Source organism: Didymella exigua (genome assembly GCF_010094145.1).
Source record: "Didymella exigua CBS 183.55 unplaced genomic scaffold M421scaffold_2, whole genome shotgun sequence".
Lineage (NCBI taxonomy): Eukaryota > Fungi > Ascomycota > Dothideomycetes > Pleosporales > Didymellaceae > Didymella > Didymella exigua.
Genome location: NW_022984776.1, coordinates 850,142 through 876,896, shown reverse-complemented (window position 1 = coordinate 876,896; position 26,755 = coordinate 850,142). Strand labels below are relative to the sequence as shown.

Sequence of the window (26,755 nt, the reverse complement as noted above, 5' to 3'; positions counted from 1 at the left end):
TTCATCCACAAGCCTCAAACTCCAGTCTCAAGTGATACTGGAGATACCGCCGTCAATTCTTGAAGCACTGGCCACGCCTCATCTTATCCCGCCCCCAGGCGATCGCGCCTCCTCCCTCAGAAGCTAGCAGTACTCATTGCAGTGACGCTTGAGTCGAATCCGCCTGCCTCGCAACATGCGACCAGATGTCTGAATGCCAAGGACAACTCCGCGATCTACGCTCCGCTATCAATAATGCACCGAGGCACGGCTCCTCCGAGATAAGAGCTGTCCCAACTTGGTGTGCCGGTATTGTAGTGCTTGCACGCTCCGCACAGAACGTGCTTGTGTACTTGTGACCGGCCCCAGACGGCACAGCTCAAGCGTTCTGCCGCCACCACAACATCGCATTCTGGAGGCAAACAATACAACTTGCAGCTTCTCGTCATCCTTGAAGCTGCCTTCTCCGTCAAAGATATCCGCGGTCTTTTCGCGGTGGCTGTGGATGGAATCTTACTATACCTTGGCACCTTCCCAAAGCAGCTTAAGCACCATCTCCGCCGATGGTCCGTTTAGAAGCCGTTCTACTGGTCCGCCTCGGTTCTCTACATGGTGCACAACTGGTGCTTACCGAAATTGAGCTCTAGCTCCTCTGGATTCCCTGGGTTGTAATAAAGCCAAGAATGGACCTGGATGACGAGCAAATCAGCGGACACCTCCCGCCTCCCACCAAGACTTCCCCAAGAAGTGCCCAGCTCGCCAGTGCATACCAACGGCAACGTCAATGCTTCAACACGGGTCTTAATAACAAGCACTGGGGTTCGGCAGTAACCTGTGATAGGAAGGTACTCAGGGTGACAAAGCGAACGCAAATCGATGGCGCATCGCACGCGACCGGATGCTGAGCAACAGTGTGCTTCTACGGACGGCCTAGTCGATAGCTCAAGAATATAAGATGGTAGGACTTGCACCCAGCTTCTTGGGTCATCTCCATCTGCACCTGTCAAGTCACAGTCGAAATCGCAGAGATGAAGTGGACTACCATTGCAACCGCTCTCGCTGCCGTGCCTTTGGCATCGGCTGCCAGCTACTCGAAGGAGCAGTACCGCTCTGGTGAAGTCATGGAGAAGATGATGATGGCCAAGGAGGTACGACAGTCGGCTTAGCGTCAATTGAACAATCACTGATATCATCACAGGGTGCTTGGGCTAAGCAGCGCGCTGCTGGTGCTTACGACCAGAAGAAGTGGAAGAACTTCCATAAGAAGCGTGCCAACAAGAACAAGATTGAGTGCAAAAACGGTCGCGTTGAGGCCGTCAAGGGCGACGCCGATCAGACATACAAGTGCAAGAACATCGTATGTGCATTCAGCTGAGGTTCGAGATCGCCAATCATTAATGCCACCATAGGACTTGTACGACTTCAAGACGCACGAGGAACTTGGCAACCCGCCTCCTGTTTCTGAGGGTTCTGGCTCGTGGGGATGGACACACAAGGGCCGCGAGTTTATTGCCATTGGTCAGACCAACGGCACTGCATTTGCGGAGGTCACCAAGCAGGGCCAGCTTGAGTACCTTGGTCGTCTGCCCGCTCAGGCGTCGCCAGTCATTTGGCACGAGATGAAGAGCCTTGGCGATTACCTCTTTGTCGGTTCCGAGGGTGCAGGCCACGGAGTACAGATCTTCGATTTCAAGAAGCTCCTCAAGCTCGACCCCAAGAAGCCTAAGACCTTCAACACAGCGACCGACCTCACTGCTTGGTTCAACGACCTCACTGAGGGTGCTGGTGTTGTCGGCCGCTCCCACAACGTCGTCACCAACGAGGAGAAGGGTTACGCCGTGGCTGTTGGCTCCGGTGGACGTGTAGGCCGTAACGACACTTGTGCTGGCGGTCTCATCTTCATCAACGTTGATGATATCACCAAGCCCTACAAAGAGGGCTGCGCCCCCCAGGACGGCTATGTCCACGATGCTCAGTGCATCGTTTACCGTGGACCCCACAAGAAGTACTACGGCCGTGACATCTGCTACGGCTACAACGAGGACACTTTGACCATCTACGATGTCACCAACAAGAAGGGCTTTAACGCCTCGACCATCATCTCGCGCACACCATACAAGGGCGCTTCTTACACGCACCAGGGCTGGGTCCTCGACCCCTACTGGCAGACCCACCTCGTTATGGATGACGAGCTGGATGAGGGCGAGATCGACGGCGGTATCGACACCGATCCTGAGTCCGTCGCTAAGGATGGCTACCCCGCGACCTACATCTGGGACATCACTAACCTCGAGGCCCCCAAGAACTCCGGCTACTACAAGTCCACCACCCGTGCCGTCGACCACAACCAGTTCGTGCATGACGGTCTCGCCTACCAGTCCAACTACCAGGCCGGCCTTCGCATTCTCGACGTCAGCTCTATTCCCCGGTTTAGCGATGGCTCGAAGGTCACCGAGGTGGCGTATTTCGATGTCTTCCCCGGTGACGATGCGGTTCCCGGCGGTGGTCAGGCGATCTGGGATGCTGGCACATGGTCTCACTACACTTTCCCCAGCGGGTACACGGTCATCAACACCATTGACCGTGGTGCGTTTGTTGTCAAGCCCACGTTTGGTCGTGGCAAGGGCAAGTACTTCGGCCAGTACTAGGGTATGATTGTGAGAGATGATAAATACAGTACCTCTTAGCTAACTCCTAATGTTATTGAGATGCGAAAGCATCACACAAATCTTCAACCCATCTTTGCTTATGAAGTCAAGATCTCATCCGCTTATTCTCACAGCATATCGGAAAAATTCAGTGGCTGTCAATTATTACATTATAACTGTATCTTCACCACCAAATATCGCATCTAAGCTGAAGCCGAGGAAACATCAACAGTCGTCTGACCCGTGAAAGTACGACCTGAAGCATTGCTCGTCAGCGTCAACGGCGCACTGCCGAAAACCGTCGTATTGGGGCTAGGCTTCTGGACAACCTGGCTCAGGCTCACGGCTGTATTGGTCAGCATAGATTCAAAACAAGGATCGATCGTCACTTACTTGTCCCGTCATACGAGTAGGTGAATCCCTCGGTGCAGGTGGTCGTTCCCTTGTCACCCTCCGTCACGGTCGGGTCGTACTCGTAGCTGCACGAGCTGGTGATGCCCGCCGGGTATGAGTCGGACGTGTACACTGCGGTGGCGGTCTCCGACTGGAAGCCGTTGGCGAACGCGCTCTTCGAGACGCTGACGGCCCAGGATCCGAGCTGGGAGCGGGGAAGGACGGCAGCGCTGGCCAGGGCGGCGAGGGGCAGGATGGCGGCGGTGGAGAAACGCATGGTGAAGTTGTGGTTGGTGTGAGGTGGTTGAGCGAGTGTGGGAGTGTGTTGGAGATGTTGAGACGGTTTGCGATGAGACTCAGTTGGGGCAGTGAGCTGTGATTATATAGCTATGGTCCCCGACTAGGGGAGGCGGGTGCACATCAGGGCGGAGTTTCGTTGATCGCATTCGACGACTAATTTCCGCAGTTCCTTGTCGTTGTGCTGTCATAATTAACAGTCTAAAATTGGGCGCCTCCGCCATGATTGTGTTCGCCCTGAAGCCGTCCTCACTTCTGCGATGTAACCTCTTGTATTCTACAGGGATCCTGCTGGCATTGACCTGGGAACGAGCATGATCTGGAGATCTTCACAAATTCAAACTTGCGTCTCCGAGCTAGTGGCGCCCGTTGCGTAGGCGGGATGGCGCCGCTGTGTGAGCTATTTTTAGCGGGTGGTCAGGAACAAGAGCATATTGATTAACGCAAGCTAGGGAGAGACGGACTGCTGGACTGCCATGAGGAAGCATTTTTGCTTTACTTTCATGTCGTCATTCTGCAGGCGAGGGGTATCAAGTAAGAAAAGATTGACATTGATGACATTCGCGGAAAGCATACCTTTCCTGGAGTAGAACAGCGACACGTCAAATACGAAGTGCGAGCTCCGCCACTGAGTGAGTCTGTAAGTGCGCACGACTGTACCGCTTCTAGCCCTTCCTTCTGCAACACCAGACCTCGTATCCCGTCACACCTGCCTGTAAAGTAGATAGTAACTTACCTGTATTAGTCGAGCACATTAAAAGACAGGCTCTACTGCGTACAAAAGTACTGCGAGCTGACTTGGCATCGAGCCACGTTGTGTCCAAACATCAATGGCATGCACGAAAAAACCGTTCCTCTGAATGCCTGGATTTGGTTGTATCATAAGTTCCGACCATGTCTGAGTACAGTACATGTGTAAATAATACCGAACGCCGTCGCCAATGATGTTGTATAGAATGAATGACAAACGCCATGTGAATTCAACTCTTCCCGCTACACTGGGATCTCCCACCTCCTTGCCGTTGTATCTTATGCCTCGCCGAACAGCCGTGCGGTGATGTCGCCCATGTATGCTTCTTCCAATTCATAGTCTTCACCACCCATCTTGTCGATACCGACATACTCGAATGCGCCTACAACGGCCTCGACATCAAAGCCCATTGCGACGAAGCGATCGACGAGGTCCTTGTTGTAGCCGTGGTATCTGCCATCATGTCAGCCAGGTCCAACGCAACATTCGGAGTCTTCAGGACGTACGCTGCCATCTTGACCTTCTCTTCGTTCTGCTTGGCTTCCTGACGCTTCTTGGTGATGGACTCTGCTGTAGCACCACCACTGCCTTCAGCAATCTCCTTCTTGGGTGCGCCGGCGTACTTGACTGCCCACTCGCGAGCCTTGTGTTCGAACTCGGCGGGGTTGCGAATCAACATACTGGCCACCTCTGCGTCTTGTGGGTCCTTGGGCTCAGGCGTGGAGAGGAGAGACTGGAGGGAGATGAGGGCGGACTTGATCGTTAGGACCGGCGACCATTGCGACGATAGTGTGTCCAAGCAAATGGCACCCTGGATTATTTAGCAGTCTACTCATTCCATGCCTTGCTCAGACTTACTGTTTGAGAGCTGACATTGGGGTGCCAGATTTTGGTCTCGAACTTCATGTTCGGCGGTCGAAACGGGTACTCGCTGGGAATCTTGATATCGACATGATATGTGGCGCCCTCGTACGGCGTATCGGGTGGCCCGAAGAACTGGCCGCGAAGATGTGTGAGGTCGTCGCCGTTCCCTGCGGGCTCTACTACAATCTGGGAGAGCTTGTCGTTTTGGATGTCAGCAATCTCTTTGGCGATGCGCCTCGCTCTATTAGACGCCATAGCGGAAGGGATGTTCGATCGAAGGTTGAGGATGTGGGGAGGAGGGGGAAGGGCTGCGTTCGGTTATGGGCAGGCAGCAAGTAGGGTTCAGCCCTGCGCAGAAGGTCAGCCTGAGGCTCAAGAGGCAGCAGCAGCCAAGAGGGGCTAGCGAGTGCGTCACAGGCGAATTGTAGTGATAGATATGGCTCTTAAGAGCGCGGCAACATAAACTTACGCTGACTGTAGTGGTCGCGTGAACGAGGTTGGTTGGTATCAAGAGTACCTCACAGCCGCCGACGTGGGGGAGCTGGAGGTGATTCAGAGCGGGGCCGGACACGATTGTGTTTCTCACGTGGTTATGGCGCGTGTAAGGAGCGGAGTCAGAGAGGAAGGAACAGCAGCTATGTGTATTCAATAGTATATTATGAGGGCACGCGTGCACTTGACGTGTCTGTTGTTCTAAGGCGAGTGAGGCGGACGCTGGGGGTGAAGCAGTGGCGTCAGCGCTTGGCGGTTGACCGAGCTCCGACAATCAGCTCGAAGCAGCCAGTTACAAACAACACCATCACCATCACCACCGCACCACCGCCGTCGCCTGCAGCATCGCCTGCACCCTCCGAACATTTCCTCTCCACTTCAACCGCCCTCGACAGCAGAGCCGCTTACGTGATCGTGTGTCATGGTACGATCGCCCCCACGTGAAACGCGGCGGCGTATATACTGACAACGTGCAGGGTAACCAGCAGTCCAGCGCTGGAGGCGGAGGCGCTCCCGGTGACGATAAGAGCAAGAAAGATAAGGTATGTTGAACTGCACGCAGGCAGGATGCTATATGTATTCAGTCTGCCTCTCCTCGCGATACTTATGTTTGCCCGCAGAAGGAGAAGCCAAAGTATGAGCCGCCACCACAGCCTACCACCCGCATCGGCAGGAAGAAGAAGAGGGCTGCCGGCCCCAGCGCTGCCGCGAAGCTGCCCACCGTCTACCCCACAGCACGATGCAAATTACGGTACTTGCGTATGCAGCGCATCCACGACCACTTGCTGCTGGAGGAGGAGTACGTCGAAAACCAGGAGCGGATCCGCAAGGCAAAGGCAGTGAAGGAAGGAGCAGGGCCCTTGAACGTCAACGCCGATCCGGAAGCTGCCGACCGAAACGCTGACGAGAGGTCGCGGGTTGACGACATGCGCGGCAGCCCCATGGGAGTTGGTAACCTGGAGGAACTTATCGACGACGACCACGCTATCGTTTCGAGTGCGACCGGCCCCGAGTACTACGTATCGATCATGTCCTTCGTCGACAAAGACCTCCTCGAGCCCGGCGCGAGCATCCTGCTGCATCACAAGTCGGTGTCGGTTGTTGGTGTGCTCACAGACGACGCGGATCCGCTGGTCTCCACCATGAAGATCGACAAGGCGCCTACAGAGTCATATGCGGATATTGGTGGTCTGGAGCAGCAGATACAGGAAGTGCGAGAGGCTGTAGAGCTCCCTCTGTTACACCCTGAGCTGTACGAGGAGATGGGCATCAAACCTCCGAAGGGAGTCATCCTTTACGGTGCGCCTGGTACCGGAAAAACGCTACTAGCAAAGGCTGTAGCCAACCAGACTAGCGCCACTTTCCTGCGTATTGTAGGAAGTGAGCTGATCCAGAAGTATCTCGGTGACGGACCCAGGCTCGTGCGACAGCTGTTCCAGACCGCTGCCGAGAACGCGCCATCCATCGTCTTCATTGACGAGATCGATGCCATCGGTACAAAGCGTTACGAGTCGACGTCTGGTGGTGAGCGTGAAATTCAGCGAACCATGCTGGAACTGCTCAACCAGCTTGACGGTTTCGACGACCGTGGTGACGTCAAGGTCATCATGGCCACCAACAAGATCGACACTCTCGACCCTGCTCTCATCCGACCTGGTCGTATCGACCGAAAGATTCTCTTCGAGAACCCTGACCGTAAGTCCTCCAGACTGACTTTAGGAGCATCTACTAACATATGTCAGAACACACGAAGAAGAAGATCTTCACACTGCACACCTCCAAAATGTCTCTAAACGAGGACGTAGACCTCGACGAATTCATCAACCAGAAGGACGACCTGTCTGGCGCCGACATCAAGGCTATCTGCTCAGAGGCTGGTCTCCTGGCTCTTCGCGAGCGCAGGATGCGGGTACAAATGGATGACTTCCGCCAAGCCAGAGAGCGCGTACTGAAGACGAAGAGCGAGGGTGAGCCCGAGGGATTGTACTTGTAGGCTTGGAGAGAAGGAGGCTTGGGTACGACACGGCTTTAAGACTCGAGACTTTATTGACATGTATCAGTAGACTTCAACATGCGCTCTGCACGGTGCAGTAATATGTACCAGGTCGAGTCATTTCATCATCGGTGCCATTTCCTACACATGACCATCGACGTAGCTTCCTCAAGGCCATCGGCGCCTTTCCCCAACCTGCACTAATGAACAGCCTTCTCGCGTTCTTACGACCTCTTGTCAACAACTGATGCATAATCATGGAGCCTGGACAGGGAGTACAGTGCCATGCCCCGCCCTCCGTCTCATCATCATTGGCATACTTAGACTTTACCCATGAGACTGTCAGCACAAAGCTCACCACCAGCCAGTTGTTCACTTCACCATGAATTTCGACGCCAACGCAAGAGCTTGGGGTTTGATCACCTTTACTTCGATCTCTACGTTGGTCTCTCAGCTACGCCAGGTGAGAGAGTATCGCCACGTCTGCAGCAGTGCGAGCATAAATATCAGCTCGGTCTGAGGAGCCACTGTCTCTCCTACCTTGCACTACTGACTTACCAACTCCCTCAACCTTGCTGACTGTTAGCCTGATTGACTAACTCAAATACTCCACGCTCGACTCGACCGACCACTGCAATGATTCCTGGAGACATTGGCGATATGCCGACATTGAGTTCTCTCAATAAGCCACAGAAGCGAGCACTCATCTTGCGTGACCAGTTTCGATACCTTGAGCCGGCGCACTTGGACAGCTACCTCGATGGTGTTACTGCAGATGAGCCACCCACGTACAAGAACATCAATGGCACTGTTCACCCTCCGCTTGCGCAAGTGACCATCAGAGACCATGCCACTCGTTTCGACCTAGGCAATGTCCAGTTCCCCGAGGAGGGTGGGGTGACGTACCGAGCTTACCTGACATTCGAAGATGGGCGATTCGAGATGCGCACAGAGGACCCGCTACCGAGGGACGACGCTGAGCTGGCCTCGGTCAGTATCCATCGCTTCGTTGCGGAGAACATGTTTCCGCTGTTCAAAGCGAAGTACAAGGCCATACACGCACGAATGGAGAAGATTAACGAGGCCAGACGCGTTGCATACAATATGCTTGGTCATCCGCCAGCGAAGTTTGAAGATGGAGAGGTGCGTTTTTCGAAGCTAAAGGCCTTTGTAGTATCACTTGGAGACATTCGAGACTTACGCTAAATCCTTTTAGACAGTTGCCAGGCTGAATCCAGCAAAGTTCAAGACTATTGAAGATGCATCTCGGGGTGGGTTGGACTATCGATCTGAACCGCGTTCATAACTGACACATCACAGATGGCACTTCTCGCAAGCGTAGAGAGATCGTCAAGCATGCCTCGAACAAGCGTCAACGGATTGGGCTGGAGACGATCCCCGAGAATATCAAGAGCGAGACATTCAATGCCATACCTGCGCAGGTTAAGGTGAATCTCTTTGACAACATCATCAAGACCGCCTTCCCCAACTTCGACAATTTGATCGTCGCATCGTGGAATGTTGTCTCGGTCTACGCCAACGTCGGCAGTGACTTCCCGGAGCTTCACAAGGCCGTCGTTGAGCTGAAGGGAGCACTCGAGGAGTTCGAGAGCGCGTACGCGCCGCCTCGCACTATGAGCGGGAAGAGCAGGAAGGAGTCCACACCAACCCAGCAAAAAAGCAACAGCGGAAGTCGCACATCGACACCAGTAAAGGAGGCTAGGGGAACGCCAGCGCTCGCTGCTCGCTCGCACGTCGTCATCGCAAGCCAACGCCATGGCGATAACAGTGCCACCGCCCAGCGATACCAGGAAGACTCGGACGGCTTCCAGCACCAGATGCCGCCTCCCCGCCTCCTGCAAGCAACCCAGCAGCACCACGAAACGAGCACTCACGAGGCCGAGCACCACCCAGAGCCCCCACAGCCCTCCCGCGCCCGCGCCCACTCCCTCCCGCGCCACGCGCCCGAATCCAACTCAGCGCCAACCGCACCGCGCACTCCCACGTGCTCACCAAACGACCACCCCCCACCTCCCCGCGACTGCACACGTAAAACCCGCGACCGCACCGTCGACAATCCGTCCGCGCACCTTCACGCCCCCGGCTCAGAGCTGCTGCGCAAGCGGCAGGAATACACGGCTTCTTTGTCCAAGGCGAATAGCAGCAGCATCAGCGCCGCGCTGGGACAGCTCGCACAGCAGGACGAGAAGCAGCAGTTTGAAGCTGATCGCGAGCACGGGCTCGAGCAGGGCTTTGAGCGGGCCGGGCCTGAGCTGCGTAGGTCGGGCGCTGGCGCTGCGGTATTTTTGGGGAACTCAGTGCTCGGGGGGAAGAAGATGGGGGGTGTGCCTGTAGCGCCTATGGCGCATGTGAGGAGGGATGGAGGGCTGGGTGGGGTGAGAGGGAGGAGGGAGTATTAGTGAGAGCTGGGATGTGAGGTCTGGATATCTCAAGTAAGGTTGTTGACAGCAGGATGAGGGTAAGCATACGGTCCTGGGGGTTCACGAACCAAGATACGCTTAAAGGACGAGGTCTAAAGGACGAGGACACAGCCATAATTAGTACTCCGTTTTTCATAAGCATCGAAATAACACGGTGGCTCCATAGGTATGGATTTGGGTATATTAAGCCTTCCAAACCTCCCCTTCAACTTCACAACGCGTCGCATACATCCTACCTCTTCGCCCTCTTCCCCGCCGGCTCATCCTCATCACTATCGTCCTCCCTATAAATCCCCTTGGGCTGAGACTTATCCCATGCGCCAGTGAAGACATTCTTCTCACCGGCCTTGGGCTGGTATCGCAGCAGCGCCTCCCGCGGATCCTCATCGCGCATATCGCTGCCCTCAATCTGCTCCATCACGTACTTCTGGTCCGGCGTGCTCTTCGCAAACGGCGTCACGGCGGGGATGTGCGGACGCCGCGGATCCCGGCTCTTGCCTGACGCTGTGAGGCCGATCGTGGGGTGCCGCGCTGTGAAAGAACCGGCGGTTGCTCGCCCGCCTTGGTCTTCGCCTGCCATGCCTAGCGGGTCCATGTCCACGGTCAGATTGGGGTCGTCATCGAGATGCCGCTTCTTGGGCGCTTTGCTGAGGATTGTGAGGGCGCCGCCGGAGGAGAGTGTGGGTGAGAAGAGAATGGTGGTCTGCCCGTTGGCGGAGCCGGTGAAGATCTGGTTCAGCTTGGAATGCCAGGTTACTGCGATCAGCGGCGAGCCGGGGGTGACGGGTGTGACGAGCTCGGGGCGCAGGGTCGCGGGGTTGAGGATGTGCAGGTGGCCTGTCTCGGAGCCTGTGATGATGCTGGCCGAGTTTGGCGCGAATTTGATGTTCGATGTGGGGTATTGCGAGGATGTGGAGAGGTGGAATGTGGTGTTGAGCGGTGTCTTGAACTTGCGTGTGTCCCACAGCTTGATTGTGTCGTCGCCGCCGCGTGTGATGACCAGCCTTCCGTCGGCGCTGATGTCTAGGCCGCTCGTCCATGTGTCCTTCTGGTGCGCATCGCGGATCTCTGCCGAGGGACGGTGAAATGGGCCTTCACCACCCCACATGACCAGACTGCCATCGAGCGCTGCTGAAACCAGTATGCTGCTGCCACCTTCCGCAGCGGCTCCCCAGGCAATAGCTGTCATTCGTGTCATGCCTGCACTCCCCGCTGCTCGCGACTTGTGCACGATGACCTCCTCCTGCTTCATCCTCTTGTTGACGTCCCAGATGCGCACCGTACTGTCTGTACCTGCCGTCGCAAACCTGTCTCTGTTGGTAGGATGCCAGGCCGCGCTCGTGAGGTCCGATGTATGCCCCTTTGTGTTGTGCTTGTCCCGCAGGTACATGTCTCCCTTGACATACTCGGTCGTGAGGGCGCCATCCCTGCTAAATAGCCGCGCTTGGGGTGTCGCCGTCACGCACAGGAACTGGCTTCCCGAGAGAGGGCTGATCAAGACCTGGTGGATCAGATGCGACTCGGCGGTCTGCGAGGGCTTTGTTTCGAACGGATCGACTGTCTTGAAGGCGCGAATCGTGCTCGGTGTCAGCGTGCCGAGGTCGTGCAGCTTCAGTGTGCAGTCGGTGCTCCCCGTCACCATTCGGTTGCCGGAAGGATCCAGCGCAATCGTCGTGACGGCGCGGTCGTGCGTCTTGACAACCAGCTCATGAGAGACAGGGAATTCGTCTTCGTCGTCGTCGCTATCGTCGTCGCTATCGTCGTCCGAATTCTTGTCCTCCACCTTCTTGCCCTGCTTGCTCTCATCCACCACTGGTCTGCGCGCGCGCTCGATTTGCGCCGCAACATCTACGCCTCCCTCCGTCTTGCCAAACTGGGTTGGCAAGAACTGGCGCAGCGCCTTATCGTCTTCCGCGGAGAAATCCATTCTTGCACATGCGCCGTAAACTTGTGCTGACAGGCCGCGTTGAATCGCAGAGCTCCAGCCTCACCACAGATCCCACGCTCGAAGTTCTGCGGGATGACATCGACGCGCACCAGCGCTATGTGGGGCCCTCCACCTCCCCCAGCTCTTCTCGAGCATAGATTTGTAAACCGTCTGCACAGTGCAGAGACTCCAACATACATTTCAGCACGGTAGCCAGCTTCACACCTGTCTCCAGCATTCGCAAGCCATGGGGCTTCATGAAATACACTCCTGCAAGACTCTCCACCAGCACCATCTGCAGTTGCCTGCATGTACGAAGTACAGTCCGCCTTATATGCGTACTAGTTAATGGCAGGCTAAGTGAAAACTGACGCCATACGCAATGGCTCGCCATTACATCGCTATACGTATAAAGCCGGACACCAGTCCGTCGAAACTCGACACGACAAAACATATACACTCCAACCAACATCTCCTTCTCCGTCGGCATGACACGCACCTTGCTCCTCTTCGGCGCCGGTCCGGGCATAGGCGACAATGTAGCCGCAGCATTCGCATCCGCCGGGATCGAGCACATCGTCCTCCTAGGCCGCAACACGGAGCGTCTGCAGAACCAAGACGCTCCATTTGTGCAAAAAGCCGCTTCGAATGTCAAGGTCGACACTCTACGCGCCGACCTGAGCGACTTGAACTCCATCCCCCAGGTGCTAAAGGATCTGGATGATTTGACCGAAGGCGAAGATGTGGAAGTCGTCTACTACAACGCCGCGCGAATCAAGCCTACAGACCCCGTGCTGGGAGTTGTCGTGAAAGAGATCGACGAAGATTTCAGAGTGCGTCCCCTCCGCGCCAAACCAGCATCAGAACCTTTGAACACTCGAAAAAAGAACATCGAGTTGACACAATACAGACACAGGTCCTTGGTCTCCACATGATCGCCCAACACTACATCCCGCGCTTGCAAGCAACCGCCAAGTCAAATGCAGCTCTTAAGCCCGCGCTGCTCGTCACAAACAGCCATCTCCCCTGGGATCCTGTGCCGCAACTCATCTCGCTCTCTCTTGTGAAAGGCGCGCAGCGCACGCATGTTCTATCGTTGAGCCGCGCGTTTGGCGGGACGGGCGTGCACTGCGGACTGGTCAATGTGCAGGGCGTTGTGGATCCGGGGAACAAGGTTTTGAGTCCGGAGAATATCGCGAAGGAGGTTGTGCGATTTTGGAGGCGGGCGGAGGGTGTTGAAGTTAATTTGAAGGAGGAGTGATGTTTGTGGAGATACAATCAAGATGGACAGTCGTCGCAAGTGAAGTATGTTGGAAGTGTTCCTGCACTGTTGTAGAAGTCTGGAATCAGGACTGTTGCTGCGTTCTGTTTCACGTCCCTCATCTCGTTCGAGTAACTTCCGTAGCTTCATATCTGCTTTGGTTCGTAAAGCCGGTCTTGTTTAGGTCATTTCACATTTGCATTGGTAGTCTGGCAGTCTGGCAGTCGGCTGTAGGGCAGCAGCACGAAGTCACATCTGTGAGCGTAAGCATTGGCCTTGCTCAGGCTGCGGCTCGAATTGAAATAAGAGAAGCAATGGCTAATCTTTGGGCACCTATTTCGACCAACGTAATCTCAATGGTTGCCGAGCCCAAACTTTGTGTACAAGTGCGCAGGTGCTGCACTGGCCTGAGCATCAGTGACAGATCAGAATTGCGAAGATAAGCGTTGGTCTTAGTACGACTGGGTACGAGACAATCAAGACCACGCTTTGATACTGTGGCCTGTGTTTGGGCATTGTGTGCGAGCACAAAATGCAGTCTCAGCTTCCTCGTCCCAATTGAAGTTGTTGATATCAAGAGCTCCATAGTAAGCATGCATGCACATTCGGTAGTATTGCCGGACTCGGAGCTCGGTCGAGGTGACGTGCAAGCATCCCCTTCCCCAGTCCTGGCAGCCTTTCCTCTTCAGGCGATGCGACTAGTCGTGAATGACGGCGGCGGGTAAGTTTTCTAGCAAGAAATTCCTGTACGGCCCCCGCTTTCTTCTAGAACACAGGAAAGTTTGGCTCGGAGACTGACCGTGGATGGAAGCATGCAGGGCTCACAGACACCCAGAGAGCGACCTTGCAACGATTGACTTCTGTAAGTCATCCCAAGGTTCAGCAGCGCGCTGTCGGGTACGCCTCAGGTTGGCTAGGCTAGCGAGGCAGCAGCCCGATGCCGCAACCGACATGCTGTCATGGCATTCCTGGGTGTTCAAGGCGCCCAATCTGTGGAGGAGTGTGTGTAGCAGAGGGAGGGACAGGGATCAAAGAAAGGTGCCTGCGGCCAATGTCGGCGCTAACAGTGTAATGACCGGGCAACTGCTGAGAGCAATGATGGCGGGCAGAGAGAATCGAGTCGCTGCTTCTCGTGGATGTGCATGGCAGGAACCACGTGCAGCATCTGCACGGCACGATTAGAGAAAGCTCAAAAGCCCAGGACGTCCACGTCCACGCAGCAAACAAGCAAACAAGTTTTCCTCTGGCCCCCAAGCACGCTATCGTGTGCCAGTCCGTCATACACGCGCGTTCAGTAGTCTACGGTCGTTCTTTCACGCTCGGCCTGCCGCTAACCGCAGCCCGCTCAAGATCCAACGCTAGACGCCCCCTCCAAATCCCGCCGAAAGTTGCAGAGGCACTGACTGACCAACACACAACATCCCTCAACATTTTGCCACCTTGCGTTGCGGAATCACAGAGCCTCTGCCAAGATGTCTGAACCGATCCGCAATAAGAAGATGGACTCCATCTCTGCTCCGTAAGTCTCTTTCTGCCCCACGACGCGTTTTTCCCGACACTACACACAAACTCTCCAACCCAACCGCCGCTATGGACGTCCCCAGGTCTAACAAGCAGCCTACCAGCACACCGCAAAACACACCCGCCAATGCTGCACCCATCTCGTCGCGCGCCCAGCAGCCCAATGTCGGCACCATCAAAGAAGGTATGCTGTACTCGATTTTCTATCCTGTTGTTTTGCTGCCCCTCCAACCCCGCGCACTGGCGCCGCAGATGTTCTTGACCGCTAATTCGAATTTTCACAGAGGAGCTTGACCGCGCCGCTGCTGGACTATTCGCTGCAAACCCCGCCCTGGTCTCGATGATGCAGGCAAAGCTCGGTTCCCTTGTTGGACGCTCAAGCGGCTACATCGAGTCGCTGCCTGGCTCCGTCCGCCGCCGTGTCGCTGGCCTGAAGGGCGTCCAGAAGGAGCACTCCAAGCTCGAGGCCGAGTTCCAGGAGGAGGTTCTCCAGCTCGAGAAGAAGTACTTCGCCAAGTTCACACCTCTGTACGAGGAGCGTGCCAAGATTGTCAACGGCTCTACCGAGCCCACAGAGGAGCAGGTCAAGATCGGCGAGCAGCAAGATGATGACGATGAGGATGACGAGGAAGCTGGCGAGAAGGAGCTCAACAAGGACGAGGGCAAGGACGTCAAGGGTATCCCAGAGTTCTGGTTGAGCGCTATGAAGAACCAGATCTCGCTCGCCGAGATGATCACAGACCGCGACGAGGCTGCGCTGAAGCACCTCACCGATGTCCGCATGGAGTACCTCGACCGCCCCGGTTTCCGCCTCATCTTCGAGTTTGAGGAGAACGAGTTCTTCGCCAACAAGACCATCACCAAGACATACTTCTACCAGGAGGAGAACGGCTACGGTGGCGACTTTATCTACGACCACGCTGAGGGCGACAAGATCGACTGGAAGGCAGGCAAGGACCTGACCGTCCGTGTTGAGAGCAAGAAGCAGAGGAACAAGAGTGAGTCAAGTGTGTCGGTCTCTGAGACAGCAAACTAATTTCGATCAGACACAAAGCAGACTCGCGTCGTCAAGAAGACCGTTCCCACAGAGTCGTTCTTCAACTTCTTCGACCCCCCAAGCCCTCCCCAGGACGAAGACGATGACGCCTCCTCCGACATCGAGGAGCGCCTCGAGCTTGACTACCAGCTGGGTGAGGACATTAAGGAGAAGCTCATCCCCCGCGCCATCGACTGGTTCACCGGCGAGGCTCTTCAGTACGAAAATATTGAGGACTTCGACGAGGGCGAGTTCGAAGACGAGGATGATGAGGATGAGGATGAGCTCAGCGACGATCGCGAGGAGGACGAAGAGTCAGATGACGAGGTGAGCACCACAGTCCTTCAAGACAATAGGACGGTACTGACAATTCTTAGAACGACGGCACAAAACCCAAGCAGGAGGCTGCTGAGTGCAAGCAGAGCTAAATGTCTCTTTCGACCGATCCCCTTCGATGATATCTCCGGGCATTGAGCTTGTTCAATCTAGATGGCACTTCTGGCTGTGAAAGGCTCGCAACCTGACCTCTTCCCGTTATCCTTGCACAGCACTTCATGTTTTCCACACGGCGTATCACTACATCAAAAGAGCCGGACGCCGATTTGGGGTGGTTGTTCTAGCTATACATGAACTATACTGGCTCTACCTCCCTCACTCCACTCCACTCAACCCATAATAGTTCCTGCTCATGGCACGCCCCCAAACACGTCAGGCTACGAAACAGCTGCAGACATGCGAGGTAAAGACAGTGTGGACCCCTGCGGTGGTGCCAAAGCGTGAGGGAGCGATGAGCAGCGGATGAATCACGACTACAGCGACGAATAGTAAAAGTTTTGGTATATAGAGCGAAATGAATGACATGAGCATCAGATTCACGCACAACACAATCCCTTGCCAGCGTTTACGATGTTATATGTATAAAGCTGCCCGCACTATATCCCACAGCAAAGGACTGAGCATGTGTAACAGCTTGGACCAGAAGCTCACAGCTACGCCCATGCAAGCGCAGTACTCACTGACCGCATCTCGAGGTCCCGAGTGGTAGGGATTGTCACACCACTAGTGCGGGGCAGTGATTGGCGGGGCTCAGCCTAGCCAAATAATTTTCGAGAACGGCCGCATGCACAGCAGCAAGACCAATTCTAGTCTCCAACATTCAACACCCAACACTCTCTTGCCTGTCTCGCCAGCTTGATACCTTCTTCGAGATCACACGAATCCTGCTTCCAATCCTCCAGCCCAGAATCACGGCACACAGCACAATGGCGCGCACGAACCCGAACATCATCATCACGGGCACCCCCGGCGTGGGCAAGACAACACATGCCGAGCAGCTGGCGAGCGCGACGGAACTCAAACACGTCTCTGTTAATCAGATTGTTAAGGATGAGGGGTTTCATGAGGGCAAGGATGAGGAGACTGGCAGCTGGATCGTGGACGAGGATAAGGTGCGTGTTGAAGACGATGTGTAGTCTTGGGCTCCTCTCGCGAGGATGCGCATGTACATGCGCTTGAGGGGATTACTGCAGCTTGCGATTGCTACTCTACAGGGCTCACTGCGGTCTGGAGCTCACCGCAGTCTGGAGCCCACTACATTCGCAAGCTAACACAGCCACGCAGCTCCTAGACTACCTCGAAGAACACCACATCTCCGAGCAGGGCGGCTGCATCCTCGACTGGCACGCCTGCGACCTGTTCCCCGAACGCTGGATCGATCTCGTCGTTGTCCTGCGTTGCGACTCGACCATCCTTTACGACCGCCTTACTGCGAGAGGATACAAGGAGAAGAAGCTTGACGAGAACATGGACAGTGAGATCATGCAGGTCCTGCTTGACGAGGCGCGGGAGGCGTATAAAGAGGAGATTGTCGTCGAGCTGAGGAGCGATAGTGCGGATGATGTCGAGGGGAATCTGGAAAGGATTGAGCAGTGGGTTGAGAATTGGAAAAAGGACCATGCGGGCGAGGAATAAGGATGTGATGAAGAGGGAGAAACTTGAAACGAGAACTGCGTATGGTGAGTCTATTATGTTTGTTTCGGTGGTGTGCTTAGGCGTCGGTCCTGGCCGCGAGCCAGTCCTTGAGCTTCTCCAGCGCTTTGCCCCGGTGGCTGATCTTGTTCTTCTCGGCCTTGTCCATCTCCGCATATGTCTGGCCTGTGCCGGCGTACTCGAAGCAGGAGTCCCAGCCTGTTTGTTTGTCAGCACACGAGCACCACTGCTGTCGTGAATGAGCATCTGCTTACCGAAAATAGTAGGTCCTCGACTCGGCACCAGTTTGCCATCCGTACGCCCCTGGAACGTAATCGGCTCGTGGCCAGGTCCTGCGCAGTACCCGAATGTGCACACGGCCTGTGCGGACTTATCGTCGAAGCCGGCCAGCATCTTGTGCAGTTCGAGGGGGCCGAGGGAGAGCATGAACCATTTGCTAAGGACCACGTTAGCACAATAGGCATGGAACAACAGGACGGTGATAACAGTACATGTATGGCCCAGGAAGGTCGTTCATGGCTTTGAAGCAGAGACATGTGTCTTCTACAAGCACAGGGCCTCCGATCTATACAAGCGTTAGCAACAGATCAGAACAGCTATTCAAGGTGATGAGTGAACGTACTGCTTCTGCTGCTCGTCGTGCCTTGTCTAGTGTGACCTCTTCGACGGTACCCTGGATCTCGACGAGGTCGACATTCTGGTTTCGCAGCTCAATGACGCCTTCGAGGATAGCTTGGACTTCTGCGAGCTTGTTCTTGTTGCCCGTGATGAAGTTCAGGTGCTCAGGCAATGGTGTTGAGGTCATTCTGGTAGCTTGGTCTAGACTGATAGATCCAAAAATGTGATCGCGAATAGCAAATAGCCAATTGAAATCAGTAAATGGGCTGTAGATTGTTGGAGACTGGGCAAGCTCGTTGTGGCGTCTGATAGCGTAGTTGAAGTAGTATTGACTTCGGTCCTCAGGGCCGCATGTGGTTGGGATCTGCGGGGAAGTTAGAATTGATGGACTCGAGAAGATCGATCCTCTTGGGTTGATATATGGCTTCAAGACCTCTCAATTCTCAATTCTGCCAATTTCATAATGTTGATGTTGTAAGCAGCCAGGTATGACTGGTGTTGCGGAATTGATTGTAAAGGAGGGCTGAAGGGCGGTGCGCCCGATCACACTCGACCACATCAATACTTACAGGGCTCTGATAGGGCTGTCACAGGGCTGATGTTGCTCGCAGCTGAGGTTTTAGGTTCTTGACATGCACAAGTGACAAGAGGTGTATCAGAGCTACATGACTAAAGGCTTCTTTGGGCATGGAAGCGAGGGCGCTATGGCCCGAAGAGGCGCCTTAGCGCGAAGTCGCATGTCAGCGTGCCTTCCAACCGCCCTACCCCCGGAATCGGCCTCGACGACACCAGCAACACGCCAATATGGCGCTCAAGGGTCTCTTCGTGGCTGTATATGCCTCCAATGGCCTCATAAGTACACTATTCTTGCCAACATGGTACTCTCTACTACTCAGCCCTTTCACTCTAGCCATAGCCTATTACTACGGACTTTTTGAATTGCTCCAGAGCTTCGTAGGCGAAGACTTCTCTTGGTTCGATATCTTGCCACAGTTTGCTCTATCGGCAGTGTTTCTACTTCTACCAACCAGACTGCTCTCCGGCGCCGGAAACACAAGCAAGAGCAAGGATGGCGGGAAGAGCAGGATACAATCGCTGCCATACTGGATTCCCGGAGTTCGACATCTGGGAAGCATCGTTTCAGGCGAAGAAGAGTGGTTGAAGGGCGTCAGGGATTCATCAGCGCATAGCATCATCTCGTACCAGGCGGCTGGTGCAAAGCATTTGGTCGTCCTTACAACTTCTCTCCTAGAAGAATTCCACAAGAAGTGCAGCGGCCTGAAAGAGCATGAATACACCAGATGTGCAGTACTACGAAACACATTCGGTATGCCAAAAGCCTTTGAGGGCAGATACTTTGAGTTGCGTCCGAAGATTGACGAGGCTGTCCACACCGAGATCTTCAACTTGAAGTCAATGGAAGCTCTGGTCTCCGCATCACGGAAAATTCTCAAGGACTCTCTGCCGGACCTAATCACCTTCAATTCGTCAATCGTTGACCAATTGCAATGGGAGCGAGTGGCCAACATCGAATTGACAGATGGAACCTCGGAGGTGGAGTGCGACTTCTTCACTTTGATCAATGACTTCTGCTGTAGCGCGATACTTGAACCTCTCGCCGGTACACAATTTCCGGATTCTTACCAACTGCTCGCATCTGATCTAGCGGACATCAACAGACACTATTACGCCCTAGCCCTTGGGATCCCACGATTGTCGCCGATTCAAGGCCTCCCGACAGCAGCACTAGCAAGAAAGCGGCTTTTACACCACTTCACTGGGTTATTTGACGAGCTCACAAACCCAAAGGTGAGGAGGGTACGGGAGGATGACGAGAGCATGAGTGGAGAAGAAACGGACGCCGACACCACGACGCCTCTTGCAGCACTGAACGAGCTATTTTCTGAACACGATGTACCTATTTCGGCACGAGCTGCTATGGCGATCGATTTGATACATAGTATCGTTGGAGAGGTCGTCCCACTCCTCTTTTGGACTCTACTCAACGTCTACTCCGCCTCGACTTGGCCGTTAGCACAGAGTGACAAAGACACTCCATTGGAGAAGATCAAGGAAGAGACCAAGCCATGGGCGCAAGCCGTCCAGCCTCCGTCGATCCATCCGTTGTTTCCCGCGCCACCAGAAATTGCATTTGCTTCTTCCGCTCAATTTCAAAGCCCGACCGCGTTTCCATACCTCCTGTCTTGCATTAACGAAACTCGACGCCTCTATAACTCCTCGGCTACGATGCTTCTACTCAACAAGTCCACTGTTCTGGACGAAAAGAGCCTCCGTCCCGGCGTTCAGGAACAGTGGGAGCTCGATGCTGGCTCCCTCTTCGACATCGGGTTATCGAGAAGTCTGATCAACAGCTCATCCGCAAATTTTACTTCGCCTGATACGTTCAAGCCAGATCGGTTCACCAGATCTGCGCCCGGTCCATCCATTGACCTTCCAGGTGATGACTTCAAGGACTACAAGACTGCGCTACTAGTCTCTATCATAGCAGGCATCGTTCAGCTCTGGGATGTCAGTCCTGCGCCGAAGAAGACATTCATCGAGAAGATGATCGAAGTGCGTGATGAAATACACGCTGGTGGTGCTGCGCTGGATGGCCATGGCAAGGTGGTCAAGGGCGACAGCCGTGTGGATAAAGATGGGGAAGACAAGAAAGGTGTTTGGGTCCTTCCTCAGGTGATTGATGCGGCGAGTGTTAAGGTGCCGAGGAATGATGTGAGAGTCAGGATCAGGAGGAGGGAGAATCTACCCGCGCCAAAGGTACCGAGGAAGAGGTGATCGAGTCATCGTACACATTAAAGATGGGGGCTTTCACCACGCGCATAATCGACTATACTCCGGCATCGCGAAAAGCCTGGAAATAGCATATCCATCGAAGCAGCACTGCAGGATACTTGAAGGTCTCCGGAATTGTAGAAGACCGTAGCGAGAGCATCTAATCTACGATGCAACGAGGGTAGATGAAGAAACGTCTTACAAGCGTCGCTGTACAAGTGTTGGGTCAATTGTCACACCTGGAGGTAGTCAGAGTATTGGCACCACGAAGGTATTGGTGAGGATCTCCTTAGGGTTATCACAGCGCTCTTGTCAATACGTCACAAACAACTTTACTCCTCAAAGACACCTCGCCCTCGTCCCTAGACAAACTTAAATCATCCAGGGTGCCATAAGACTACCTTCCGCCCGTCTGGGCGGGCGACCTTACACTTCGGGCGTGAGACACGCTCATTCCGGTGGGCTTCGTGAGCTATGAAAGCCAATTGGTGACCATAAGCGTAACCAAGCTTCTTGGTGGGTGTACCATTGTCCCCCCACCGGATACGAGGCACCTTAGCCTTGCATAGCCTTGTGATCGACACCATAGGTAATACAACAACAAATGACGCCGCATTCTCACGTTCAGGCAAGCAGCCAAGGATGTATTGTTGGCACACATGACTTCTGAGACTGGCTGTGCGGAGTGATTGATGTGACGTAGGTAATAACACTAGGGCAATGCTCTACATAGGCATGCTGGGAAAGCATACTTGAACACCTCCAAAGCCCGTTTTGATGGAGCGCGGAATCACAGCAAAACACCGAAACGGAATGTCGTCGTCCATAGCCCTCAAGTACTCAATCATCACGCTCCTACTCTCCGCCTCGTCTTATGCTCAGGACTCTCCCCAATGCTCAGCCATCGCACCGCAACTTGCATACAACGCCTCCTCGTCCGTCACTATCCCTGCCATCACGGTCTCCATCCTCGGTGACCCTGATGATGGCGATGTGCTGATCAGAAATGTAACCGGATCAAACTGGACGCTGAGCTCCTACATACAACCACACTCTCCCAAACCACCCGATACAGATACATATTTATGGCTAGATGTCGGGGACTCTGACCTTGAGCGCCTCGGGCGCACGATGCGCGCATGCCATACTTTCGTACCGCTGCAGTTCCAAATCGGTGGGAATGTGACATGGAGCTATGATACGCTGGAGAAGAGTGTGCAGGATACGGGAGACTGTAGGAGTATGGTCAGTGAAGAGTGTTTGGCGAGGTTGAGAATCCAGTATTTCAATGCAGGGACCAGCGAGCGGAGGCAGTACAGCGGCTGTGCGGACATCAACACAACCGTACCATGGGAGTGTACGAGTAGTGGAATGTTGATGCCAAGGAGTTTGCGTAAGTCGTTGCTGAGGTTCTTCCCATACTGGCATATTGCGAGGGCGAAGCTGACGCAGCACAGCGGTTCCGGAATTCAACTCCAGTCTCTCGTCGCATTTCCCCCACTTGCTAGACAACTCCACCCGGGAGGGTCTCAACGAGAATAGTCAGCTGGTGTGTGATGGACGCAATTTTTCCAGTTCTTTCGGCATCTACGTTTCTATCCAGGACTACGACCTAGCGACCAACTTCCCGATTATGGATATCATGACGTTCTTCCCCACAATTCCGCAAGGACGGAAATTCAGGGGCGACGCGAACCGGGTGCAGATTGCGTGTCTTGCGCCGGGGCAGGTGACAGAGGGTAGCAGAGCGAAAGCGAGCGTGCAGGATACGTTGAACAGGTTCAACAGTACAGGTGGCAACGAGACAACTGGAGCGGCGAGCTTGATTGGTGTGGACGTGTGGAAGATGATGACTTGGGTGGCCAGTTTGGGATTCGTTTTTGCGTACTAGGAGTGGAGGTAGTCAACGTGCTAAAGAGCTCGTTAGTGAGTGTTATGTGGCTGCAATGTTACAGCATACTCACTATTCTTCCCGATCTGCCGTGCGGGTAAGTGCTGCCCTGCCTTGCTCCTTAGTCTCGTAATATTGTCTCTGCTTCCTACCAGATCGAACCGGAAAACTCCGTGTGAAGAATCTCTTTGAATTCGTACATCTCGTACAGATGCCCCAATTGCGGTACATCGGTCCTGGTCTTTCCATATTGTACAGCCCGTATAGCGGAGCCCTAATATACACTTCGCTCATCTCTTACGGCGCAGAGCGTCACATCATGCACTTTTTGCTCTTAATCCTAAAGCCCTCAATTTCCGCCTTGAAGGTCTACTGCCTCAGCCGCTCCAACTCCCTCAGAACAACCAGGTTCGCATCCAAGAAGCGATCGACGCATTGCCTCATGCAGGGCTCCTCGTACTTGTCGAGCTTTCCGTTCTTGATTGTGCCGGCGGGGATGCATTTGCGGAAACATGTGTCTGTCAGGCTGTGGATGGCTACATTTCAGATCAGCGCTTGTTCTCAGGTAATTGGCTCATTGTTCATAAAGAGAGAACGGAACCGACGTACATGACTGAATGCGCGCCTTCTGACCCTCGTTGACGACGAACTGCTGCAATTGCTGCTTGTCCGCGTCGCTGAGCTGGGTGACGTCTACATTTGCGAGGCCGCCGCCGAGTCCGTCCATTTTGGTTGTATATGTGTTCGCGGGGGTTTCGATATTTGGTATATACGGTACGGCGGGTATGGGAGCGGTGCGTGTAGTTGTGTCGTGTTAGCGTACAGGTTCTGAAGTGATGATGGAAATGGACTATTAAGATGGATGGCCTGTGCTTTTATAGATGTCTGCGACGATCACTGACAGCCTGTAACTGCACAAATTCAAGACACTCCTGTTGAACCGTACAGTCGACGTTCCGCTACTGAATTCATTTGAAACAAGTATTTTCTGTAGGAGAGGTTGCAAAAATTTGCATTGTTCCTTGCAATGTTTCCGAAATCGTCTCTTGTATGCGGTGCGCAATTTGGCCTGTCACTTAAGCTTTGGGAAACAATTCAATGGAGCGCGATTTCACCAAAGGCCATAGAGACGCAAATCAAGTACTGTAGGGGTATCATTTGAAGGTCGCGCACACACTTGTAGTGGCGTCATGCTGAATTGATTCATTCGAGTCGCCGTGACTACGTGCCCATGAACGCCGGGCATAACACATCGCTTTTTCCAGCTGGGTATCCCAGGTCCTTTCCATCCCATGCACCAGAATTCGCTTAAACGAGGTTGAGCTTGGTGGCGGCAATGTCGAGAGCATCGACATCAGCGGTGAGGCGGGCAAAGGCCTTCTTGGAGCCGTCGGGGCGGATGAGGGTGTTGATCTTGATGCAAGAGACGTCGTACTGCTTCTTGAGGGCAGCGGCGATCTGGCGCTTGTTGGCCTTGACATCGACGATGAAGACGAGGGTGTTGTTCTCCTCGATCTGCGCTGTCATTAGCGAACCAATCTTAGCACTCTGGAATCGACTAATATACCTTCTTCATGGCAGACTCAGTGTTCAAGGGGTGGATCAGGATGGTCGAGGCATCCATGCGAGGAGCATGGGGGATTGACTTGCGGGGGTACTTGGGAGTACGAGACAGCTCAAGGGTCTTGGGCTGGTGGAAGCTGGTGCTCTTCCTGATGGAGCGCTTCTTGTTCGCGTACGACTGTCATCTCGTTAATTGTGTCCGACACACGAGAAGAACAGCCCGCCAGAGATTGGTTCTGGCACGACTTAAGAAGTTCAAGGGTTTCTTACACCGCGAAGGGCAGCCTTAGCGGCGGCATTGGCCTGCTTGCCGGTCTTGGTGGCGGCTGCAACATGTTAGCCATGTTCATGGTTGCAAGAGAAGTTTGTCGGGGACTGATCGAAGCGCATTCGCTGCACTGCAGTACGGTACTAAAGTTCCTGTTGCTGCCGTGGTGTGCAATATCTTCGTGATGCGCAAGCTCGTGGCTCGATCGATCGCCGACGACCGAGGCGGAACGTACTCTTGGATGCTGCCTTGGGAGCCATTTCGACGATGTGTTGCTGGTGGTTAGTGACAAAACGTGCAGGAAAAACAGAAAGAACGAACTTCAATATCGACGGAAGGTGCGCGGTAAGCGAGGTTAGTGGCGTTGACTGAACCGTGCGTCAACCCTTTCTGCATGCCGGCGTTCTTCGCTCATGAACACCAAGACATGTGATTATCAGTCTTGCGAACACCGATGACCGTCAAGAAACGCCAAAAAGCTCTGGCGAGTGGGAGACCGCCTGTGAGCAAGCCGAGGGAACGAATGACTGCGCAGCGTTCCAGGACCATCATACGCACTCACCACCGCTTACACAAGCAGCTTGCGGCGGCGCAGAAGATTGGGGATTCGCGAAAAGCTCAAGAACTCGAGACTGAAATCGAGAAAAACGGTGGAATTGCTCTGTATCAGGCGGCAAGTAAGCAAGGACAAGCCAGCGACCGTGGCGGCGACTCGAGCAAATTGCTCGTTGAGTGGTTGGCTGAACTCGGTGTTCTCGATCGCAAAGCTCGAGGCAAGAGGCGGACAGAGAACGTATCTTTGAGGTGTCTCGAAGTGGGCGCTCTTTCCACCACAAATGAGATCTCGAAGTTTCCCAGCCTTATCGAGATGACGAGGATCGACCTCAATAGTCAAGGCGCTGGCATCGAGAAGCAAGATTTCACAAGGCGACCTCTACCCAAGTCTGACGAAGAGCGGTTTGACATTGTATCCTTATCGCTGGTCCTCAACTATGTTCCTGACGCTCCTGGCCGTGGAGCGATGCTTCAGCTGATCCCTCAATTTTTAAGGACAGCAGTGACTACATCAAGTGCCAGCCTGCCGTTGCTTTTTTTCGTCCTACCTCTCCCATGTATCGAAAACTCCAGGTACATCGATGAGCCTCGAATGCTGGAGATTATGAGTTCCATTGGCTTTGCACTTACGAAGAAGAAGCTGACTGCAAAGTTGAGCTACTACCTGCTTCACTGGACAGGGCCGGTGAACCCCACTCGATTCGAGAAGAAGCAGATCCGAAGCAGCCCTGGGATGAACAACTTCGCTATCGCTGTGGAATCTCTACCGCTCGAGCGGATGGCGCTGAAGACTTCGAAATCTTCACCGGCAGGACGCACATATCCCCACTTGGAAGCACAAGGGGAGGAGGTCGATATCGAGCTTGGAAGCGATGGCCCTTGATCAACGCATGGTGCCTGCGGTCGAAACCGAACACCGCAAGACCAGGGAGCGAAGGGCAGTTTGTTCGCGAGATCATAGTGAAGAGATCGTGCAAGAGTTATCAGATGTCTCTACGCATCAGGACAAACGACAGTGATCACTACCGACCTAAGGCGAACTCGTTGCACAGTGGCACCACACGCTCATCGTGGCTTCTGATCGGACCGAAATGATGGAGTGACCAGCAGGGCGATTTGTGAGAACACGAAGAGGCTCCTGTAATCGCCCAAAATCAGCAATGTTGTACGGCGAGAACGTTGGGAAATTGGCACGAGATCACTACTCAATCAGCAGTCATGATTGCTTGTCGAAAAATACCTATCACGATTCCCCGAGCGAATCTCCGCCACACACGCACCCTTGTAATGTTCTCTGTAGACTTCGCATCGCCGCTCACGGAAGCCATCTGGTGCATGGTAGCTGTATATTCGTGGGCAGTCTCGAAAACATAAAGACATCGGCCCTCTGAGCATTCACAATGAAACATTGTCCGTCCATGTTATAGTCTAGCCAGGCCATCAATCTGATGGATTCTCGAAACGCCAACAACTGC

The 26,755-nt window shown here is 54.2% G+C and overlaps 16 protein-coding genes across 16 annotated transcripts; 10 read left to right on the top strand and 6 right to left on the bottom strand.

Moving 5' to 3' along the window:
• Positions 1 to 1,007: 1,007 nt before the first annotated feature.
• Positions 1,008 to 2,627, top strand: M421DRAFT_88696 (uncharacterized protein; the record flags this gene model as incomplete). The annotated part of the gene is made up of 3 exons (XM_033597691.1): positions 1,008 to 1,127; positions 1,178 to 1,336; positions 1,407 to 2,627. 3 exons carry the CDS (start codon positions 1,008 to 1,010, stop codon positions 2,625 to 2,627), a joined length of 1,500 nt encoding a protein of 499 aa, XP_033453741.1.
• A 203-nt stretch (positions 2,628 to 2,830) lies between these two features.
• On the bottom strand, positions 2,831 to 3,297 carry M421DRAFT_894 (uncharacterized protein; the record flags this gene model as incomplete). Its single annotated transcript, XM_033597763.1, has 2 exons — positions 2,831 to 2,973; positions 3,021 to 3,297. The coding sequence occupies 2 exons, from the start codon at positions 3,295 to 3,297 to the stop codon at positions 2,831 to 2,833; spliced, it is 420 nt and encodes a 139-aa protein (XP_033453740.1).
• Positions 3,298 to 4,248: 951 nt separating this feature from the next.
• Positions 4,249 to 5,637, bottom strand: M421DRAFT_415829 (ubiquitin-conjugating enzyme E2-24 kDa). Its single transcript, XM_033590846.1, has 4 exons — positions 5,402 to 5,637; positions 4,927 to 5,280; positions 4,575 to 4,879; positions 4,249 to 4,521 (listed from the first exon to the last, which is right to left on the bottom strand). Exons 2-4 carry the CDS (start codon positions 5,185 to 5,187, stop codon positions 4,347 to 4,349), a joined length of 741 nt encoding a protein of 246 aa, XP_033453739.1. The 5' UTR covers positions 5,188 to 5,280; positions 5,402 to 5,637; the 3' UTR covers positions 4,249 to 4,346.
• Position 5,638: 1 nt separating this feature from the next.
• On the top strand, positions 5,639 to 7,574 carry M421DRAFT_415828 (26S protease regulatory subunit 6B). The gene is made up of 4 exons (XM_033590845.1): positions 5,639 to 5,848; positions 5,901 to 5,966; positions 6,045 to 7,119; positions 7,167 to 7,574. Exons 1-4 carry the CDS (start codon positions 5,846 to 5,848, stop codon positions 7,415 to 7,417), a joined length of 1,395 nt encoding a protein of 464 aa, XP_033453738.1. The 5' UTR covers positions 5,639 to 5,845; the 3' UTR covers positions 7,418 to 7,574.
• A 503-nt stretch (positions 7,575 to 8,077) lies between these two features.
• On the top strand, positions 8,078 to 9,036 carry M421DRAFT_51892 (uncharacterized protein; the record flags this gene model as incomplete). The annotated part of the gene is made up of 3 exons (XM_033594975.1): positions 8,078 to 8,560; positions 8,634 to 8,688; positions 8,738 to 9,036. Coding segments are annotated over 3 exons (837 nt in total), but the record flags the coding sequence as incomplete, so codon positions are not given.
• Positions 8,716 to 9,963, top strand: M421DRAFT_198218 (uncharacterized protein). The gene has a single exon (XM_033588081.1). It carries the CDS (start codon positions 9,052 to 9,054, stop codon positions 9,835 to 9,837), a length of 786 nt encoding a protein of 261 aa, XP_033453736.1. The 5' UTR covers positions 8,716 to 9,051; the 3' UTR covers positions 9,838 to 9,963.
• On the bottom strand, positions 9,955 to 11,850 carry M421DRAFT_415827 (WD40 repeat-like protein). The gene has a single exon (XM_033590844.1). It carries the CDS (start codon positions 11,783 to 11,785, stop codon positions 10,091 to 10,093), a length of 1,695 nt encoding a protein of 564 aa, XP_033453735.1. The 5' UTR covers positions 11,786 to 11,850; the 3' UTR covers positions 9,955 to 10,090.
• A 122-nt stretch (positions 11,851 to 11,972) lies between these two features.
• On the top strand, positions 11,973 to 13,220 carry M421DRAFT_415826 (NAD(P)-binding protein). Its single transcript, XM_033590843.1, has 2 exons — positions 11,973 to 12,618; positions 12,696 to 13,220. Exons 1-2 carry the CDS (start codon positions 12,274 to 12,276, stop codon positions 13,044 to 13,046), a joined length of 696 nt encoding a protein of 231 aa, XP_033453734.1. The 5' UTR covers positions 11,973 to 12,273; the 3' UTR covers positions 13,047 to 13,220.
• Positions 13,221 to 13,415: 195 nt separating this feature from the next.
• Positions 13,416 to 14,373, top strand: M421DRAFT_198800 (uncharacterized protein). The gene is made up of 2 exons (XM_033588086.1): positions 13,416 to 13,767; positions 13,865 to 14,373. The coding sequence occupies exons 1-2, from the start codon at positions 13,640 to 13,642 to the stop codon at positions 14,226 to 14,228; spliced, it is 492 nt and encodes a 163-aa protein (XP_033453733.1). The 5' UTR covers positions 13,416 to 13,639; the 3' UTR covers positions 14,229 to 14,373.
• Positions 14,374 to 14,518: 145 nt separating this feature from the next.
• On the top strand, positions 14,519 to 16,031 carry M421DRAFT_888 (nucleosome assembly protein; the record flags this gene model as incomplete). The annotated part of the gene is made up of 5 exons (XM_033597704.1): positions 14,519 to 14,565; positions 14,651 to 14,751; positions 14,852 to 15,565; positions 15,614 to 15,930; positions 15,981 to 16,031. The coding sequence occupies 5 exons, from the start codon at positions 14,519 to 14,521 to the stop codon at positions 16,029 to 16,031; spliced, it is 1,230 nt and encodes a 409-aa protein (XP_033453732.1).
• Positions 16,032 to 16,930: 899 nt separating this feature from the next.
• Positions 16,931 to 18,847, bottom strand: M421DRAFT_415822 (Maf/Ham1). The gene is made up of 6 exons (XM_033590842.1): positions 18,780 to 18,847; positions 18,215 to 18,574; positions 18,084 to 18,157; positions 17,856 to 18,028; positions 17,224 to 17,618; positions 16,931 to 17,051 (listed from the first exon to the last, which is right to left on the bottom strand). Exons 2-5 carry the CDS (start codon positions 18,395 to 18,397, stop codon positions 17,227 to 17,229), a joined length of 822 nt encoding a protein of 273 aa, XP_033453731.1. The 5' UTR covers positions 18,398 to 18,574; positions 18,780 to 18,847; the 3' UTR covers positions 16,931 to 17,051; positions 17,224 to 17,226.
• Positions 18,848 to 18,977: 130 nt separating this feature from the next.
• On the top strand, positions 18,978 to 21,358 carry M421DRAFT_415821 (uncharacterized protein). The gene has a single exon (XM_033590841.1). It carries the CDS (start codon positions 19,015 to 19,017, stop codon positions 21,004 to 21,006), a length of 1,992 nt encoding a protein of 663 aa, XP_033453730.1. The 5' UTR covers positions 18,978 to 19,014; the 3' UTR covers positions 21,007 to 21,358.
• Positions 21,359 to 21,780: 422 nt separating this feature from the next.
• On the top strand, positions 21,781 to 23,073 carry M421DRAFT_88685 (uncharacterized protein; the record flags this gene model as incomplete). The annotated part of the gene is made up of 6 exons (XM_033597690.1): positions 21,781 to 22,396; positions 22,461 to 22,552; positions 22,607 to 22,732; positions 22,783 to 22,929; positions 22,959 to 22,991; positions 23,050 to 23,073. 6 exons carry the CDS (start codon positions 21,781 to 21,783, stop codon positions 23,071 to 23,073), a joined length of 1,038 nt encoding a protein of 345 aa, XP_033453729.1.
• Positions 23,074 to 23,263: 190 nt separating this feature from the next.
• M421DRAFT_51789 (uncharacterized protein) lies at positions 23,264 to 23,621 on the bottom strand (the record flags this gene model as incomplete). Its single annotated transcript, XM_033594964.1, has 2 exons — positions 23,264 to 23,430; positions 23,504 to 23,621. The coding sequence occupies 2 exons, from the start codon at positions 23,619 to 23,621 to the stop codon at positions 23,264 to 23,266; spliced, it is 285 nt and encodes a 94-aa protein (XP_033453728.1).
• Positions 23,622 to 23,850: 229 nt separating this feature from the next.
• On the bottom strand, positions 23,851 to 24,998 carry M421DRAFT_415817 (uncharacterized protein). Its single transcript, XM_033590840.1, has 4 exons — positions 24,961 to 24,998; positions 24,728 to 24,783; positions 24,462 to 24,635; positions 23,851 to 24,409 (listed from the first exon to the last, which is right to left on the bottom strand). Exons 1-4 carry the CDS (start codon positions 24,983 to 24,985, stop codon positions 24,203 to 24,205), a joined length of 462 nt encoding a protein of 153 aa, XP_033453727.1. The 5' UTR covers positions 24,986 to 24,998; the 3' UTR covers positions 23,851 to 24,202.
• Positions 24,999 to 25,179: 181 nt separating this feature from the next.
• M421DRAFT_97611 (uncharacterized protein) lies at positions 25,180 to 26,241 on the top strand (the record flags this gene model as incomplete). Its single annotated transcript, XM_033598521.1, has 2 exons — positions 25,180 to 26,025; positions 26,218 to 26,241. 2 exons carry the CDS (start codon positions 25,180 to 25,182, stop codon positions 26,239 to 26,241), a joined length of 870 nt encoding a protein of 289 aa, XP_033453726.1.
• Between the last annotated feature and the right edge of the window lie 514 nt (positions 26,242 to 26,755).

Coding starts and splice junctions, on each gene's coding strand:
- M421DRAFT_415829 (XM_033590846.1), bottom strand. CDS start 5,187: ATGGCGTCTAATAGAGCGAGGCGCATCGCCAAAGAGATTGCTGACATC. Junction 4,880..4,926: donor CCAATGTCAGCTCTCAAACA/GTAAGTCTGAGC, acceptor TAAATAATCCAG/GGTGCCATTTGCTTGGACAC. Junction 4,522..4,574: donor GAGAAGGTCAAGATGGCAGC/GTACGTCCTGAA, acceptor ACATGATGGCAG/ATACCACGGCTACAACAAGG.
- M421DRAFT_415828 (XM_033590845.1), top strand. Junction 5,967..6,044: donor ATAAGAGCAAGAAAGATAAG/GTATGTTGAACT, acceptor GTTTGCCCGCAG/AAGGAGAAGCCAAAGTATGA. Junction 7,120..7,166: donor TCTCTTCGAGAACCCTGACC/GTAAGTCCTCCA, acceptor AACATATGTCAG/AACACACGAAGAAGAAGATC.
- M421DRAFT_198218 (XM_033588081.1), top strand. CDS start 9,052: ATGAGCGGGAAGAGCAGGAAGGAGTCCACACCAACCCAGCAAAAAAGC.
- M421DRAFT_415827 (XM_033590844.1), bottom strand. CDS start 11,785: ATGGATTTCTCCGCGGAAGACGATAAGGCGCTGCGCCAGTTCTTGCCA.
- M421DRAFT_415826 (XM_033590843.1), top strand. CDS start 12,274: ATGACACGCACCTTGCTCCTCTTCGGCGCCGGTCCGGGCATAGGCGAC. Junction 12,619..12,695: donor AGATCGACGAAGATTTCAGA/GTGCGTCCCCTC, acceptor GACACAATACAG/ACACAGGTCCTTGGTCTCCA.
- M421DRAFT_198800 (XM_033588086.1), top strand. CDS start 13,640: ATGCATGCACATTCGGTAGTATTGCCGGACTCGGAGCTCGGTCGAGGT. Junction 13,768..13,864: donor GTCGTGAATGACGGCGGCGG/GTAAGTTTTCTA, acceptor GGAAGCATGCAG/GGCTCACAGACACCCAGAGA.
- M421DRAFT_415822 (XM_033590842.1), bottom strand. CDS start 18,397: ATGACCTCAACACCATTGCCTGAGCACCTGAACTTCATCACGGGCAAC. Junction 18,029..18,083: donor GACCTTCCTGGGCCATACAT/GTACTGTTATCA, acceptor CGTGGTCCTTAG/CAAATGGTTCATGCTCTCCC. Junction 17,619..17,855: donor GGTGCCGAGTCGAGGACCTA/CTATTTTCGGTA, acceptor TAATAGACTCAC/CATACGCAGTTCTCGTTTCA.
- M421DRAFT_415821 (XM_033590841.1), top strand. CDS start 19,015: ATGGCGCTCAAGGGTCTCTTCGTGGCTGTATATGCCTCCAATGGCCTC.
- M421DRAFT_415817 (XM_033590840.1), bottom strand. CDS start 24,985: ATGGCTCCCAAGGCAGCATCCAAGA. Junction 24,784..24,960: donor TCCCAAGGCAGCATCCAAGA/GTACGTTCCGCC, acceptor AACATGTTGCAG/CCGCCACCAAGACCGGCAAG. Junction 24,410..24,461: donor CTGAGTCTGCCATGAAGAAG/GTATATTAGTCG, acceptor ATGACAGCGCAG/ATCGAGGAGAACAACACCCT.